The sequence below is a fragment of the Cebus imitator genome, unplaced genomic scaffold (genome assembly GCF_001604975.1).
Source record: "Cebus imitator isolate Cc_AM_T3 unplaced genomic scaffold, Cebus_imitator-1.0 Scaffold387, whole genome shotgun sequence".
Taxonomy (NCBI): domain Eukaryota; kingdom Metazoa; phylum Chordata; class Mammalia; order Primates; family Cebidae; genus Cebus; species Cebus imitator.
The window spans coordinates 1,062,421-1,081,265 of NW_016107702.1; the positions used below are offsets into that span (position 1 = coordinate 1,062,421).

General features: G+C 38.5%; 1 protein-coding gene across 8 annotated transcripts in view; it reads left to right on the forward strand.

Annotated features, from left to right (window-relative positions):
- Positions 1 to 18,845, forward strand: part of PARP14 (poly(ADP-ribose) polymerase family member 14) — a 95,939-nt gene that overhangs the window by 32,127 nt on the left and 44,967 nt on the right. For 7 of the 8 annotated variants that reach the window (XM_037731228.1, XM_037731229.1, XM_017508192.2 and 4 more), the window contains 6 exons: positions 4,877 to 5,026; positions 5,327 to 5,389; positions 5,721 to 5,888; positions 9,661 to 9,867; positions 9,950 to 10,546; positions 11,842 to 11,975. In XM_037731228.1, coding sequence (XP_037587156.1) covers positions 4,877 to 5,026; positions 5,327 to 5,389; positions 5,721 to 5,888; positions 9,661 to 9,867; positions 9,950 to 10,546; positions 11,842 to 11,975 — 1,319 coding nt within the window. The remainder of the gene's footprint in view (positions 1 to 4,876; positions 5,027 to 5,326; positions 5,390 to 5,720; positions 5,889 to 9,660; positions 9,868 to 9,949; positions 10,547 to 11,841; positions 11,976 to 18,845) is intronic. The other variant, XM_017508189.2, reaches the window with a different exon arrangement.

Genomic DNA, 18,845 nt, shown 5'->3' on the forward strand with positions numbered 1-18,845 from the left:
GTCAAATTTGTTGTTGCCTGTATTTGAGTTTATCCTGTTTGAGGTTCACCGAGGCTTCTTGAATATAAAAATGTATGTCTTTCACCAAATTTGGAAAATTTTGTAATCTCTTTAAATGCCTTTTTGTGCACTGATCTATTTCCTGTCTCTTCCTGTTTGCCAATACTGTGGTGCTAAGCCTTTTGATAGAGTTCCAAGGTCTCTGTGGAGCTGTTCTCCCCATGACGACCCCTCATCTTTTTTCTCTCTTGTTCTTCAGATTGGATAATTTATCTTGACCTACCTTCAAGTTCACTGAGTCTTTTCTCTTTCTACTATGCTATTGAACCCATCCAATGAATGCTTTATTTTAGATACGTATGTTTAAGTTGATTGTTTAAGTCTGATTGCTCTGGCAAGGGTTTCTAAAATGTCTATTTGGTTCTTTTTAAAATTTTTTAGTTCTTTAAAGTTTGAACTTTATTATTATTATTATTTCAATAGTTTTGGTGGTACAAGTAGTTTTTGGTTACATTCTTTAGTAGTGATTTCCAAGATTTTAGTGCATCTGTCACCTGCTGCAGCTTATACTTTACCCAGTATGTAGTCTTTTATTCCTTACTCCCCTCAACCTTCCCCCTTGAGTCCCCAAAGTCCATTATATCATTCTTATGCCTTTGCATCCTTGTAGCTTAGCTTTCACGTATAAGTGAGAACACAGGATATTTGGTTTTGCATTCCTGAGCTACTTCACTTAGAATAATAGCTTCCAGCTCCATCCAAGTTGCTTCAAAAGACATTATTTTATTACTTTTTATGGCTGAAGGTCATTCCATGGTGTATACGTATATATATATGGCACATTTTCTTTATCCACTCGTTGGTTGGTGGGCACTTAGATTGGTTCCATATCTTTGAACTGCAAATTGTGCTGCTATAAACATTTGTGTATGTGTGTATAACTTTTCATATAATGACTTATTTTTCTTTGGATAGATACCCAGTAGTGGGATTGCTGGATTGAATGGTAGCTCTACTTTTAGTTCTTTCAGGAATCTCCATACTGTTTTCTATAGTGGTTGTAATAATTTGCATTCCCCCCAGCAATGTAAAAGTGTTCCCTTTTTTACCACATCCATGCCAGCATGTATTGTTTTTTGACTTTTAAGTTATGGCCATTCTTGCAGGAGTAAGGTAGCATCTCGCTGTGGTTTTAATTTGCATTTTTCTGATGGTTAGTGATGTTGAGCATTTTTTTCTTATATTTGTTGGCTGTTTGCATACCTTCTTTTGAGAAATGTCTACTCATATCCTTTGCTGACTTTTTGATTTTTTTTTTTTTTCTGATTTGTTTGAGTTCCTTGTAGATTCTGGATACTAGTCCTTTGTCAGATGCATAGTCTGCGAATATTTTCTCCGACTCTGTAGATTGTCTGTTTACTCTGTTGATTATTTTGCAGTGCAGAAGCCTTTTGGTTTAATTAGGTCCTATTTTTAATTTTTGGTTTAGTTGCATTTGCTTTTGGGGTCTTAGTCATGAATTCTTTGCCTAAGTCAAAGTGTCCAGAAGAGATTTTTCGATGTTATCCTTTAGAATTTTTATAGTTTTAGGTCTTAGATGTAAGTCTTTGATCCATTTTGAGTTGATTTTCATAGAAGGTGAGAGATAGGGATTCAGTTCCATCTTCTACATGTGGCTTGCCAGTTTTCCCAGCACTATTTATTGAATACGGTATCTTTTCCCCAATTTATATTTTTATATGCTTTCTTGAAGATGATTTTAAGTATTTGGGTTTATTTCTGGGCCTTATATTCCATTGGCCTACATGCCTATTTTTATAACAGTACCATGCTGTTTTGGTAACTATTGCCTTGTAATATAGTTTGAAGTTGGGTTATGTGATGCCTCCGGATTTGTTCTTTTTGCTTAGTCTTCCTTTGGCTGTATGGGCTCATTTTTGATTCCATATGAATTTTAGGATTTTTTTTTCTAGTTCTGTGAAGAATGATGCTGGTATTTGGATGAGAATTGCATTGAATCTGTAGATTGCTTTGGGCAGAATGGTCATTTTCATAATATTGATTATTCCCATCCATGAACATGGAATGTGTTTCCATTTGTATGTGTCATTTTTTTAACCAGTGTTCTGTAGTTTTCCTTGTAGAGATCTTTCACCTTCTTGGTTAAAATATTCCTAGGTATTTTATTTATTCATTTGTTTGCAGCTATTGTATAAGGGATTGTGTTTTGATTGATTCTCAGCTTGGTCATTGTTGATGTATAGCAGAGCTACTAATTTGTGTACATTGATTCTGTAACTTGAGACTTTACTGAATTTGTTTATCAGATCTAGGAGCTTTTTGGATGAATATTTAGGGTTTTCTAGTATATGATCCTATTATCTGCAAACAGCAACAGTTTGACTTCCTCTTTTTCAATTTGGATGCCTTTTATTTCTTTGTCTTGTCTGATTGCTCTGGCAAGGACTTCCAGTACTATGTTGAATAGCAGTGGTGAAAGTGGGCATCCTTGTCTTGTTCTAGTTCCCAGGGGTAATGCTTTCAACTTTTCCCCATTCAACATGATGTTGGCTGTGGGTTTGTCATATGTGGCTTTTACTACTTTGAGGTATGTTCCTTTTATGCCTATTTTGTTGAGGGTTTTTATAATAAAGGGGTGTTGGATTTTATCAAATTCCTTTTCTGCATTATTGAGATGGTTATATGGTTTTTGTTTTTAATTCTGTTTATGTGATGTATCACATTTATTGACTTGCATATGTTAAACCATCCCTGCATCCCTGGGATGAAATCCACTTGTTCATAATGTATTCTGTTTTTGATGTGCTGTTGGATTCCGTTAGCTCGTGTTTTGTTAAAGATTTTTTCATCTGTGTTCATCAGGGATGCTGGTCTGTAGTTTTCTTTTTTTGTTGTGGCCTTTCCTGGGTTTGTTATAAGTGTAATGCTGGCTTTATAGACTGATTTAGGGAGGATTCCTTCTTTCTCTGTGTTTTGGAATAGTTTCAATAGGATTGGTACTACTACTTTGAATGTCTGGTAGAATTCAGCTGTGAATCCATCTGGTCTGGGACTTTTTTGTTCTTGGCTATTTTTTTATATTACTAATTCAACCTTGCTGCTTGTTATTGGTCTGTTCAGGGTTTCTGTTTCTGTCTGAACTGATCTAGGAGGGTTGTATGTTTCCAAGAATTTATCCATTTCCTCTAGATTTTCTAGTTTGTGCACGTAAAGGTGTTCATAGCAGCCTTGAATGATCTTTTTGTATTTCTGTGGTATAGGTTGTAATGTCTCCAGTTCCATTTCTAATTGAGCTTATTTGGATCTTCTCTCTTCTTTTCTTCGTTAATCTTGCTGATAGTCTATCAATTTTCTTTATCTTTTCAAAGAACCAGCTTTTTGTTTCATTTTCATCTTTTTTATTTGCTTGCTTTAATTTCATTTAGTTCTGCTCTGATCTTTGTTATTTCTTCCACTAAGTTAGGTTTTAGTTTGTTCTTGTTTCTCCAGTTCCTTGTGGTATTTTAAAAAATAGTTTCTGTTTCTCTGCAGAGACATCTATTTTTCCATTCATTCCACATCATTTCCATCCATTCTAATGTGTTTACTTTGGCCTCATGGCTCATAGTTATAGTAGATGCTTTAAAGTCTTCTATAATTCCACCATCTGGGTCACTTTGGGATTGACATCTTTTTGTTTTTTTTTTTTTGGTGGAGTCTTGCCCTGTTGCCCATGCTGGAGTGCAGTGGTGCAATCTTGGCTCGCTTCAACCTCTTCCTCTTGGGTTCAAGTGATTCCCTTGACTCAGCCTCCCAAATAGCTGGGATTACAGGCGTGTGCCACCATGCCTGGCTAATTTTTGTATTTTTTTTTAGTAGAGTGGGGTTTTACCGTGTTGGCCAGGCTGGTCTTGAACCCCCGACCCTCAAGTGATCTGCCTGCCTTGGCCTCCCAAAGTGCTGAGATTACAGGTGTGAGCCATCGTGCCTGGTTGGGATTGACATCTTTTTTTGTTATTTGTTTTTGAGACAGGGTCTCACTCTGTCACCCAAGCTGGAGTGCAGTGGTACAATCTCAGCTCACTGCAGCCTCAATCTCTGGGGGCTCAGGTGATCCTTCTACCTCAGCCTCCCAAGTAGCTGGGACTACAGTTGTGTGCCACCATGCCCAGCTAATATTTGTATTATTTGTAGAGTTGGGGTTTCACCACATTTTCAGGCTGATCTCGAACTCCTGGACTCAAGTGATCCTCCCACCTCGACCTCCCAAATTGCTGGGATTACAGGCGTGAGCCATCGTGCCTGGCTGGATTGACATCTGTTGATTTTCTTTATCCTTAAGGGTTGGTCAAATTTTCCTGGTTCTTTATATGACAAGCAATTTAGGAATATAGACTGGACATTTTAAATATTATGTTATGAGACTAGGGCCACCCTTGGGTCAAAGCTGGGAGAGAAAAGAGGAAAAATTTTAAAACAGAACAAAATGGAAAACCACTGCCCTGTGCAGATTTCTTCTGCAGGTGTAGGCTTCTTTCTTCAATCTGTCTGCTGTTATTTTAACTTTTCAAGCTCTTGGTTAGTGGCTTTTTATATTTGTCCTGTTTTTAGTTGTAATCAAAGAGAGATAGGCTATAGTGGGCTAACTTCACCTTGGCCAGCACCAGAGTTCATGTTTGGTATGGATTCTGTTTTCTAATTATTTTTTCTTAAACAGATCATCACTGGGGTTGAGGGGCAGGGCCAGGTTAAAAACTGGAGGTCACAGAAAGAGAGAGAGAGGGAAGACATACAAGAGGGCCACATGTGAGCAGGAGACCTAAGTCATTCTTGCTATGGCTGACTGGGTTATTGACTTCACTTCATTTCTTTTCAGGTTTTTATGGGACTATTTCTATCCCTAATTTAGGTGTGCATGAAATGAAGATTGGCCCTATCATCTTCCAGGTGGCTTCTGGAGATATCACCAAAGAAGAGGCAGATGTGATTGTAAATTCAACATCAAACTCATTTAATCTCAAAGCAGGTATGTGTAAAATTTTGATGAGTGCAATAGTTAACAGTAGATACTCTGAAGGGGGGTTTCTATAGCCAAACTGTTTTTTGTAACTTTGGCTTGTTAATATTAATAACTTTTAAATTATGTTAACAGGGTTTCCCATAATTAATAATGTTTATTTTATGAAATTTTCTTCTTTGTCATCAGCAATACTGAATTAGAGGATTCCTTTGATGATGGAGAATGGATTTAGATAATATTTCTGATCCAAATATACCGTAGTAGCTTTTTACTCATGTTTGTTATCATCTTGATTTTCTCATGTAGGGGTCTCCAAAGCAATTTTGGAATGTGCTGGACAAAATGTAGAAATGGAATGTTCTCAGGAAGGTAAGGTGCATTCATTTTTTTGGTCCTAAGTTGTAATTGTGTGGGAGGTTGTGGAGAGGCTGAGAAAAGTCTTGGGATTCGGGAGACAACACTGTAATTTTTAAATTATACATTTTACTAAAGAATTCCAACCACAGAGACTTAGAAGTGAAAAGTAATCTCACAGTTAAAAAGTGGAGTTAAGTCCTAACATTCCATCAAAGATAGTATTTCAGTATTTTTTTTTTTTAATTCACAAAATGCTTGCTTGCCAAGTTACACATTTTGCTTTCTAAACAAATGATGGGTTCAACATATACCAATTGTGCATCTTTTTGTCTGTGTTTCCCAGCTCAGCAGCGCAAACGTGATTATGTAATCACCGGAGGTGGATTGTTGAGGTGCAAGAATATCATTCATGTAATTGGTGGAAATGATGTCAAGAGATCGGTTTCCAGTGTTTTACAGGAGTGTGAAAAACGAAATTACTCATCCATTTGCCTCCCAGCCATTGGGACAGGTTTGTAGCCTCTGGCTGTCAAGGCTAAATCCCAAGGTGTCTACTTTCCCTTCGATTTGGAGCTGAGTGTGAATGTGGTCAGTGCTGAGTCTGAGCCAGGGCAGCAGCCGTTAAGCTAGGAGTAGACAGCTTCCTCCCTGTAAGGCAACTCCCAACGGAATGACAAAGCCTGTGGATAGTTTGAGTAAAAGAGGAACAAAATGCAGGAAAACTGAAGAGTGTTAGAATGTTAGACAGAAAGAAGGAAAGGGAAAGTAAGGCCGAGAAGAGAAGGGAGAGAATGGAAGGGCCATTCCTCATTCTCTTTGCTCAGCTACCTCCCCTTTATCCATTCCCTACATACTCTCCATTATGCAGTCCTTAGCATCCTCCTCTGTCCCCTCTCCAAGGAGAATATTAGTACATCAACTTCCACCTCACTCTAGCTGACTCCCAGAGGAACATTTTCAGGCCCCAGCTCAACAGTCAGCTGTGTCACTTGGCTTCAGGGCATTTCTGTGTAGAAGGTTCTCAGTCACCAGAACCTAGTGGGTCAGAAACTCAGCTATCCACTTTCCTCTTTCCAGCCTACTTGCTTTTTTTTTTTTTTTTTCTCAGACTATGTAATGATAGCATGATTTTTCATATATAAGGATAGTGCTCTGGGTTTATCATCAGTTAGGTGGTGTTCTTTGAGCTCTTTAGGAATTCCTGCTTGGTCTCCTCAAGAGAGCTGGTCAGGGGAGGCATGCATTCTTAAGCTTGAAGTGAATGGAGCTGCCTGGTTCCAGTGCGAGAATACTCAGCCTTGGATCTGTCATTCCTTTGCTTGGGAATCTAAGTTTGAATCTTAGGCTGGCATTCTAGGCTTTCCCAAAGTTTAGCCTCAATAAACTTAACCATCCTTGTCAATTTCTGAGCCTTCTTCTAATCCTCTGACCCATGCCTGTAATTCTGTACCATTCTTTATAATGTTCTAAGATGGAATTCTATATCTATTTTACAACTTTTCTATTTCTTAAAGTGTAATTTTTGATCCCTTTGTTTATTCCCCTTAGAGTATCATCTATTCCTAGCAGATTAGCTAACTTTTTTCCTTTCTCTCTCTCTATCAGTTATCTATCTATCTGTCTGTCTGTCATCTCTCTACTTATCTTTTATGGACACCCACTGATGACTTCCCAGTCTCTGTCTCCATCTGCTTTTTCTCCAAGCTCTAGTCTTGGGTTTCCGCGTCTGATTGATTGGGCCAAGAAAGCAGGCAGCCTAGAGGGTGCTACAGACCTTCCTGAAGGAGTCCCTGGTGGAGTCAAAAGAAGAAACAAGGAAAGAATGTAGCTTTAGTTTTGTATAAATAGGTACACATTTGAGCATTTCTGGGCTACTGCAATCCTGTTGTTTCTTCCACTGACCTGATTGCATTGCTGGTCTGCACAGATAAGTCACGATTAGTGGGTGTCTTTTATGGACTTCTATATAGTCATTGCATGTCCTCTTTACCTATCTTTATCACCACCTGAGCTGGTCCTGAGACTGACAGATCTGGAAGCTTTCTCCTTTAGTGGTGTATATAAGTTGAATTAGGACTGCAATCAAGACAGCCTCTGGAAGTTAAAGGAGCTTTCTCCCTGTTCCTTCCCTGTTCCTTCAAGACACCTGCATAAGGGGAGAGAGTAGGTGGTCAGCAATACCTGTGAGCACCTTAAGCTCAGCACAGACTCCAAACTCCCATTCCTTGTCATCTCCCCAAACCTGCCCTTACTGTTATATCCCCAATCATGTGAAAAGCATCACTTGGCATTTAGAGTCCTCGACTCTACCTTCTTCATCACTCCTATCTTCATTAGCTTAGGAATTATTTGGTTGAATATGTACTGAGTTCCTGCATCTGCAAGGCACCATGTTTAGGCACTGGAGATAGAAAGATAACTAAGAAAAGGATCCATTTCACAAGGAGCACTGAGCCCAGTGTGAGAGACAGGCATGCAAAGAAACAACTGCAATGCAACATGAACCGTGATATAGTGAAGGTATGTGAATGCAAAAGAAGGAGAGGGAAAAGTCAAGACCGAGATAAGGTTGCTGACGCCATAACTGGTGCCACTGAAGACTTTGTCCAGAAAGGGTCAGCCCAGTCTGTGAAAAAAGTTAAAGTTGTTGTCCTTCTGCCTCAAGTACTGGATGTGTGGAAGTACTATAACATGAACCATAATATAGTGAAGGTATGTATATGGCAAAAGAGGTATAGGGAAAGGTCAAGGACAAACCCAGCTGGTCCCTGGGGCCTCCTGATTTTACCTCCCAAATAGTTCCTCAATCCCTATACCCTGCTCTTCATTCTGGCCTCCTCTTTTTGTTCAGCTCTTGGCTTTTGATTAAACTTTTATTATAGCCTCCTAACTAGACCTGGGCTCTCTACTCCATGCCTCCTCCACACCACTCCGGATTTATCTTCCTCAAAACTAGGCCTATTCCACATCCATGCCACACAGAACATATGCCCATTACATTTGGCATAACCTTTCCCTCAATTTTCCATATTTCACCTATTGATCACTAACTAAATCATCAAACAATGTTTACACTTAAGTTCAATAAACTCCAGTCTTCCAATCATATCACATCCACACATATCACATGATCTGTGTTCTAATAAGTACCTAATGAGTACTGAGCCAGTGATAGGACACGGTAGATGTTTATTGAGAGTGAATGAATGTAACTGTGTCCATATAAACTCTTTCAAATGCCATGGGAAAATTACAGCTTTGCAAAAGCTGTAAATTTCCCTCTTTCTCTGATCATCTGATTAAAAAAAACCGAACAAGCCTCCTTGGTTAACTTTATGTGGGGTTTGTCTACATTCCCACAATTGTCTGCATAACCAAGTCAACAAAGCCTATTCTTTTTCTGCAATAGTGGTGGGCACCATCAACAACAGTTAGCCAGGTGGGCTTTTCGTCTGTCATACCACCTTGGCCAAGGAACTTTTACATTGCCCATCATGTGACTTTGCCAGCTGTTATTCATCTGGGACTGTTCCCATGGCTGGAAAGGGACTTTTCATGATCTTACCTAGGCTGTCACTTTCATGACTTGAGAAGGAGGGTATGGAATATACTGAAAACAGGAAATGCTCTGCCTCAGGTGGCTACCTTGAACCCTGCTGGTCAGCTAAAATCTCACTGAGTATGGAGGAAAAGACTTCTTGGAGGCTGATAGATAACTTGTGTCTAAAAAATTATAGATGATAACAAATAGCCTATAGCACCAGTTGTCTTACTAAATTTTAGTTCAAATCAAGTTCCTAGAGATATCTGGGAGAATAAGGATACATGTGTAAAATCAAGTGATGACTGATCCATAAAAATATTTTCATCTTTAAAACATATGTTAAGTCAACATATATTAGCATCTGCTTTTTATGAATTTTTTGAGGACACTAGTGAGCTAAGAAGAAAAACTACTTGTGCTCTGTAATAGGAGAGGAGGAACACAATGAGCAGGGGTCAGTCGAATAGGGTAGATATGAATGTCAGACACCAAAAGTCAGGTTTCTGGGTCCTTTGTTCATTGCTAGGCTGTGGGCTTCCTGACAGCCTAGAACAAAAACCCTTCACTGCCATCTAGGACTTCAAAAGTGTTTGCTGATGCTTTGTTAGAAAATTCCACAATGATGGAAGAATTGAGGAGTGGGCATTTATTTGCTGAACATTGGAAACCCTAATTTATTCCTCAGCCTTCCACTTTGGTCTTTTTTGTTGTTCAGCAATTTTATTATTTGATTTTCCAGGAAGTGCCAAACAAGACCCAGATAAGGTTGCTGAAGCCATAATTGATGCCATTGAAGAATTTGTCCTAAAAGGATCTGCCCAGTCTGTGAAAAAAGTTAAAGTTGTAATCTTTCTGCCTCAAATACTGGCTGTGTTTTATGCAAACATGAAAAAAAGAGAAGGGACTCAGATGTCTTCCCAACCATCTGTGATGGCTAAAATTGCATGTGAGTTGTTTGTTTTTATGAAATGCATGTTCCAAACATTGATGTCACACGGGAAATAATCTAATCTTCCTTTTCTTTTTAGCATTTTTTGGCTTTTCAAAGCAATCTCCGCCAGAAAAGAATCCTTTGGTTTTGGAAAAGAAAACAGAATCAGCAACTTTTCAGGTGTGTGGTGAAAATGTCACGTGTGTGGAACACACTATCTCCTGGCTACAAGACCTGATTGAAAAAGAACAGTGGCCTTACACCAGTAAAGATGAGTGCATCAAAGACTTTGATGAAAAGGAGTATCAGGAGTTGAATGAGCTGCAGAAGAAGTTAAATATTACCATTTCCCTGGACCATAAGAGACCTTTGATTAAGGTTTTGGGAATTAGCAGAGATGTGATGCAGGCCAGAGATGAAATTGAGGCAATGATCAAGAGAGTTCGATTGGCCAAAGAACAGGAATACCGGGCAGATTGTATCAGTGAGTTTATAGAATGGCAGTATAATGACAATAACACTTTTTATCGTTTTGACAAAATAACCAACCTGAAATTAGAGGATGCAAGGAGAGAAAAGAAAGAAACAACTGATATCAAAATTAATGATCAGTACTACACAGTGAACTTGAAAACATGCACTGCCACATGGGGAAATCACAGTTTATCTGTTCAGCGCCTCACAAAATCCAAAGGTGAGTTAAATGTTCATACTTGTCATCTACTGTTTCGTACTTACTTTGGGCATAACACTATTTTGTACATACATCATAATTTCAAATAGAAAAAAAATTAATGTAACACTAGTGAAATAAACTAGAAAATGTGGTCTCTGAGCTTAAAGAGCTTGTGTTATGGCCAGGAAAACCCAGAATGGATGTACCCAAAAGCCTGAAGATGACCATCTTCTTGGTAACTATAGCTAAACCTTACCTTTGTTCTCTACAGTTTATAAGCTTCCCAGAGCCAGTTGTGCCGAGGAGGTAATAGCTGCATCAATTAGGGGAAGGAAAACCATAGGCTTAAAGGAAAAGTGATGAACCAAGGTTTTCTAGAACAAAAGGGCAAAGGGAAAAACAGAAAGGAAAGCCTGGTCAGAGGGTGGTCCCTCTCTGTGTCTGACTGATAACCCAGGGAGGGTCGGGAACCTATAGGAACTTCTCTCAGAAGTCACTACTGCCTGGAGCAAAAGGTTCATTGACACACATGACAGGAAGCAGGCTTCAGATTCTCTGACTGGATCTATTCTCCAAGGAGGGAATGCTGTCTTATGTAGGCAGCCATTCCCACCTTTGAACCAAATTAAGTCTCCCTTGAAAAACAAGTAAATTACACTTTACTTGTTCCATTACACTTTATTTATTTTTTGTGAGATCAGTGTGAATAGATTCATCAGAGTCTGAGCAACCTTGGGGAAGTGATAAATCACATATGGTATTTTGCTTAGCAGAGGAGAAGACAGAACTGTCACCATAGCCTGTCACATAGCAAAATTCGCCACCCAACTGCCTCTTAAAGACGCTATGAAGAATAATGAAAAAATAGATGTGAAGTCCCTGTGGTGGGGATGCTGGGGAGTTCTGGCAAAATTCCATGCATAAACAAAACAGCAACTACTTAGAACACTGTAGGGAAATAACTTACTGTTAAATTGTGACCCTTAGAGACTGAACAGAAAACAGATGAGTTATACTGTACCCACAGTTCTCAAATCGTAGTATGATCCAAACTTCAGAGGCAGACACACAGGCTCTGCCCCTCAGAGATGCTGATTCAGTAGATCTGTGGCTTTTTTTTTTGTTTAACAAGCATTTCATTGGGCTCTGATATTGGTTATCTGTTGTCCACACTTTGAAAAGTGTTCTCCTAGAAAGATAGGGAACTTATTGAATGCTTAGAATTGGAAGATAGTAAAACAAGAACACAGATACTAAATTTTTCAGAGTGTACCAGGAATGTATGAGGGTGTCCTCAAATGTCTTCTTTGCAGTTGAAATCCCTGCACACTGGAGTGATATGAAGCAGCAGAATTTCTGTGTGGTGGAGCTAAAGCCTAGTGATCCTGAGTACAACACGGTGGCGACCCAATTTAATCAGACCTGCGCACACTTCAAAATAGAGAAGGTAAGCCTTCTGCTGGAATGCAGTTTCTGAATGGTGGGAATAAGTGCTGTCATGGTCCTATATAAAATCCATTTTTATTCCTTCCTGTAACTTTTTTTTTTTACCCAGAATTAGACTTTTTATGGTAATTAGTAGATTCTAGATTCTACTACTATTACCATAATTATTGAGGCATTAAGATTCTTGTGTCAGCGATTACAATATTTGATTCCAATCTGATAGTAGAACACTAAAGACATATATTTACTTTGTGAAACAAGCTAATAGAAATTCAAAGATGTGGCTTTAAAATTGGATTTGATAGCTCTCTACAGAGAGCCATGCGGAGGCTCCTGAGATCAGGACCATGTTGCTCTGCCCCACTATTCACAGGTCAACAGTGCTTCCTTGATAAAGTCAGCGACCCTTTTCTTGTTTACCATAATTACCTTGGGCAGGTGAATGTGATGATTCACGCCTGTAGTCCCAGCTATTGAAAGACTGAGATGGAAGGATTGCTTGAGCCCAGGAGTTTGAGGCCAAACTAGGTATCAGAGCAAGATCCTGCTCTCAAATAAAAATAATTATTTTGGCATCTTTAATTTTTAAACATTATTGATATTGCTCTTTGAAATTATATTTTTCCTTGGCTTCTCTAGAAATATTATGATTCTTTTTTTTCCTTGACTAATTTTCTTTTTTAAAAAAAATTTATTATACTTTAAGTTCTGGGGTACATGTGCAGATAGTGCAGGTTTGTTACATAGGTATACATGTGCCATGATGGTGGTTTGCTGCATCCATCACCCTGTCGTCTACATTAGGTATACATTAGGTATTTTTCCTAATGCTATCCCTCCCCAATCCCCCGACTCCCTGTTATTCCTCCGCTAGCCCCTCACCCCCCAGGCCCTGTTGTGTGATGTTCCCTTCCCTGTGTCCATGTGTTCTCATTGTTCAACACCCACTTATGAGTAAGAACATATGGTGTTTGGTTTTCTGTTCTTGTGTCAGTTTGCTGAGAATGATGGTTTCCAGTTTCATTCATGACCCTGCAAAGGACATCAACTCATCCTTTTTTATGGCTGTATAGTATTCCACGGTGTATATGTGACACATTTTCTTTATCCAGTCTATTGTTGATGGACATTTGGGTTGGTTCTAAGTGTTTGCTATTGGGAACAGTGCCACAATAAACATACATGTGCATGTGTCTTTATAATAGAATGATTTATAATCCTTTGAGTATATACCCAGTAATGGGATTGCTGGGTCAAATGGTATTTCTATTTCTAGATCCCTGAGGAATCTTTTCATTATCAAAGATACTCTGTTTCTCTTCCAAACTCCTAATTCTAGCTTTATCCACACAACTTAATGCTTACAGGGTCTTTTGTCTCTGTACCTCACCAGGGAATATTTTTACCCTTCTTGGTTTCAACTTAGTTCAATGTTGATAATGCCCAAATCAACATTACCAACCTGGGTCTTTGACTCAAGTTCTAGAACATACTCCCAGTGGCCTAAAAAATCTCTACTTGAGGCTGGGCATGGTGGCTCACACCTGTAATCCCAGCATTTTGGGAGGCTGAGGTGGGTAGATCATGAGGTCAGGAGTTCAAGACCAGCCTGGCCAAGATGGTGAAACCCTGTCTCTACTAAAACGACAAAACTTGGCCGGGCATGGTGGCAGGTGCCTGTAATCCCAACTACTTGGGAGGTTGAGGCAGAAAAATGGCTTTAACCGGGGTGGTAGAGGTTGCAGTGAGTTGAGATTGCACCACTGCACTCCAGCCTGGGTGACAGAGTGAGACTCTGTCTCAAAAAAAAAAAAAAAAAATCTCCACTTGAATATCTAACTGAAAAATCAGCTTCTCTAAAATCTAATGCATCATATGTAAGTAATTCTCTTTCCCTTTCCTTCATTTTTGTTTTTGGTTCTACCACTTTCTGAGTAAAGCCAGAGATCTTTGATCCACAATAACAAGTCTTCCAGTAAGACCTATATTTTCTTCTCTTTGCAAATTTTTTCTTACTCTCTCTTTGAACTGCCAACACTCTGTTTATTTATGCAGTTAAGCACATAATAATTCAAAAAGATTCAAAGTGCCCTACAAAGATATAGACCATACCTTCAGATAAAATAAATAGACAAAGAAGAATGGATAAAGACAAAAGAATGGCAGGAGAAATAAGATAATACAGAGGTACTGCTAGGTCACAAAAATGTTTAACATGAGGTTACCAATTTGTCCCTGAGTTTCCTAGTAGACAAAGCAAGAAGTAAACATTCAGCTACAAGACTCATAATGTCCATAAATCCATTTGATAAGGAGGCTCACAGCTCATCACAATACTGAGACTGACTCCTGAGAGATTTCTCTTGTGGATCAAGTACTGGAGAATATCCTCAACATCATCCTCACAGTAAATTCAACATCAACTTTTATACAACTTTTTTTAAAAATGTAAAACGGGTTGAACAAAACTGATGCCTGATTGAATGAGAACAATTCTATGAGGCACCAAAACAGTGTGATTCAAATATGCAGCTCTATGATGGTCTATTTCTGAGATAACAATTAAGTCTCACTCCAAGTACCAATTACTACTAACTGGTAGTGGCTGACTGGCACATTGTGATGAGATGCCAAGTTCAGATTGAGTAAGAATGAATGAATGTTCTGGTTGACCAGCAATATCCCCAGCAGGCCCTGTGGATGCCTGCTGTGTATTGGCAGACCCTGGTCAGAGAATTGATTTCAACACTTTTTTTGCAGTGAAACCCTTTTTTTCAATAAAATCTTAGGTGAAGTCTCAGTGTATGAACCCAATAAAAGCAGAGGTAGGTAGTACTTAAGGCGCCTCCATGAGGACCCTAGAACTGTGAAAATAACATGAAAAATGGGTGATCTGTCATCCTTCATGACAATTATATCTTATGGTCAAGATTTTTAATATCCATAAACCTTCCACTTAGATTCAACAATTTTGCCACTTTTGCTTTCTCTCCCATTTTTGATGAAGCATTTGAAAGTAAGTTGCAGACATCATGATACTCCTATGTTAGCAAGTATCTCCTAATTAGAGACATTCTCCTAAATTATGACAATGCTATTACTCCATATAAAAAACTTCATATTAATTCAGTAATATCCAATACACAGTCCATACTCTAATTTCTCCAGTTGTTCAAAAAAATCTCTTATAACTCCACCTCTCTCACCCCAGTCTGAGTTTACACACTGTTTGGTCAATATGTCTCCTTTGTGTCTTCTAATATAGAATAGTACTCCTGCATTAAAAAAAATTATTTTTCATGACACTGAATTTTTTAGAGTTTATGCCAATTCTGTTGTAGAATGTGTCACATTCTGGATCTGTCATGCCTTGGTTTTTGTGGAAGAATCCATGCCAGTTTTATAGATTCTAGATTTGTCTGATTCTTGATAATATCATTTATTATTTCTGAAAAGCTGAGTTAGGTTGAAAGGGTTGAGTAAATTCAGATAAACATTTTTTTGCAAGGATGCTTTGTAGGTGATACATCATATGAGGAACCCAGATGTTAAGGCTATCCCACTATTAATGATGCTAAGTTTGATCACTAGTTAAGTTGGTGACCACTATGTTTCTCCACTGGAATCGGTAGATCTGTGGGATTATACTTTTTTAGCATATGAGTATCCTGTTCCCCAACAACCTTGTACTGATTGCTTTTCACTTCCATTGTTGACCCTTGCCTGAATCCATCATTGCACTGGAGGTTGCAGGATGGTGATCTTCTATTTCTATCATTCCTTCTATATATACATTATTTGGCATTTTTAAAAGAACAAGTATTCTTTTTTCCTGATTTTTCAGAAAAATCAGTATGTTATATTTAATTACATTGATTATTCTGTTAGATGTACAAATTATCCTACATTTGGCTGGCAGGAGGTTGGCTCCCATGTCTTTTAATGACGCCATTAATCTTTGAGCATTTCTTTACTTTTTGCCACAAGATTTGTCTTGCTCACACTGTACTTTCCTTGTCTCATGCCTGGAATCAAAAATTTTTCGAAGAAGTCCTGTTACCTTTTAGTGGGGAATGGTAGCAAGAAACCAAGAGTTGTATGTTCTGTGTGTTCACTGCTATTGAGAAGTTACTTCCAGAGTCTTTTGTGGCTAGAGCTAGAAAATCATAAACTTGTATTTATGTTTTCTTTTTTTGAGATGAGGTTTTGCTCTGTCATCCCAGATGGAGTCTATTGGTGTGATCATAGCTTACTGCAGCCTACAACTACTGGGCTCAAGCAATCCTCCCCTGTCAGACTCCAGAGTAGCTGGGGCTACAGGCATGTGCAACCACATCTAATTTTTTTTTGTAGAGATGGAGTCTGTGTTGTCCAGGCTGGGCTCAAACTTTTGACTTCAAAAGAGTTGGGATCCATTCACCTCAGTCTCCCAAAGTGCTGTGATTACAAGTGTGAGCCCCAGCACCCAGCCATATTAATGTTATCAATTAAAATTTAATGTTTAAATTTTTTTTATTAATATCTTAATATTTTACATCATTTTGTATACAATAGAAATTTTGGCCTTTAATAATAGTACATTCTTGCTTTATCATATAACACATATAATTGTTTCAAAATTATATCAAAATTATTAGCAATATTAAAAGTGCCAGCTTTGTTTTTTGTTAGCATGTTACAGTATATTTTTTTCATTCTTTTAATATTTTAACAACTGTATATTTAAGATGTGTGTTTTGGTAGCAGCATATAATTGAGTTTTGCTTTTCATCATCCAGCCTGACAATCTTTATCTTTTAATTGGAGTACTTAATCTTATTTACTGTATTTACTGATATATTTGGGTTTAAATGTACCATATTAATCTCTATTTTCTATTTATCATATCTATTCTTTGTTCTTTTTTATCTTTTCCTGCTTCCTTTTGGATTATTTCTATTGTTTATGTTTACCTCTATTATGTTGTTATACGTTCTATGATAATTCTTTCATTGCTTACCGTAGAGATTATAACATGCATCCTTGACTTACTAAACTGTAATGTAAATTAGTATATTCATCATTCCCTAGATGATGCAATGACATTTGAATAATTTAAGCCTTGTTTATCTCTCTTCTGCTTTTTGTGTTACTTTTTTTTTTTTTGGGGGAACCCTGTGGCCCTGGAGACATCCACCTCTGGAAAAATTCATTGCAGCACACTTAGTTGTCATAGATGCTGCTGGACACTATACTGAATGAAAAAACAGAGTTGACTTCAGGTCCTTTGTGGACATAGAAGATGTCTAAGAATGAGAATAATGAGGAAAGCTGCTGCCACAGGGGGCATTTAGAGTTTAAGTCCTTCTAGGACTCTTTTTCTTTAAATTGCATTTTAGGCTTTGGGGTACATGTGAAGAACATGCAAGATTGTTGCACAGATACATACATGGCAGCATGATTTGCTGCCTTCCTCCCTTTCACCTATATCTGGCATTTCTCCCCATGCTATCTCTCCTCAAAACCCCCACCCCCGCTGTCCCTCCCCTATTTCCCTCCAACAGACCCCAGTGTGTGATGCTACCCTCCCTGTGTCCATGTGTTCTCATTGTTCAACACCCACCTATGAGTGAGAACACGTGGTGTTTGATTTTCTGTTCTTGTGTCAGTTTGCTGAGAATGATGGTTTCCAGGTTCATCCATGTCCCTACAAAGGACACAAACTCATCGTTTTTGATGGCTGCATAATATTCCATGGTGTATATGTGCCACATTTTCCCTGTCCAGTCTATCGTTGATGGGCATTTGGGTTGGTTCCAGGTCTTCGCTATTGTAAACAGTGCTGCAATGAACATTCGAGTGCATGTGTCCTTATAGTGGAATGGTTTATAATCTTTTGGCTATATACCCAGTAATGGGATTGCTGGGTCAAATGGAATTTCTATTTCCAGGTCCTTGAGGAATCGCCACACTGTCTTCCACAATGGTTGAACTAATTTACACTCCCACCAACAGTGTAAAGGTGTTCCTATTTTTCCACATCCTCTCCAGCATCTGTTGTCTCTAGATTTTTTAATGATCGCCATTCTAACTGGCATGAGATGGTATCTCAATGTAGTTTTGATTTGCATTTCTCTAATGACCAGTGATGATGAGCATTTTTTCATATGTTTGTTGGCCTCATGTATGTCTTCTTTTGTAAAGTGTCTGTTCATATCCTTTGCCCACTTTTGAATGGGCTTGTTTTTTTTCTTGTAAATCTGTTTTAGTTCTTTGTAAATTCTGGTTATCACCCCTTTGTCAGATGGGTAGATGGCAAAAATTTTTTCCCATTCTGTTGGTGGCTGATTCACTCTAATGACTGTTTCTTTTGCCGTGCAGAAGCTGTGGAGTTTGATTAGGTCCCATTTGTCTATTTTGGCTTTCGTTGCCAATGCTTTTGGTGTTTTCATCATGAAGTCCTTGCCTACGCCTATGTCCTGAATTGTTTGGCCTAGATTTTCTTCTAGGGTTTTTATGATATTAGGTCTTATGTTTAAGTTTTTAATCCATCTGGAGTTAATTTTAGTGTAAGGTGTCAGGAAGGGGTCCAGTTTCTGCTTTCGGCACATGGCTAGCCAGTTTTCCCAACACCATTTATTAAACAGGGAATCTTTTCCCCATTGCTTGTTATTGTCAGGTTTGTCAAAGATTGGATGGTTGTAGATACATTGTGTTGCCTCTGAGGCCTCCGTTCTGTTCCATTGGTCAATATCTCTGTTTTGGTACCAGTACCACACTGTTTTGATTACTGTAGCCTTCTAGTATATTTTGAAGTCTGGTAGTGTGATGCCTCCCGCTTTGTTCTTTTTGCTTAGAATTGACTTGGCTATGCAGGATCTCTGTTGGTTCC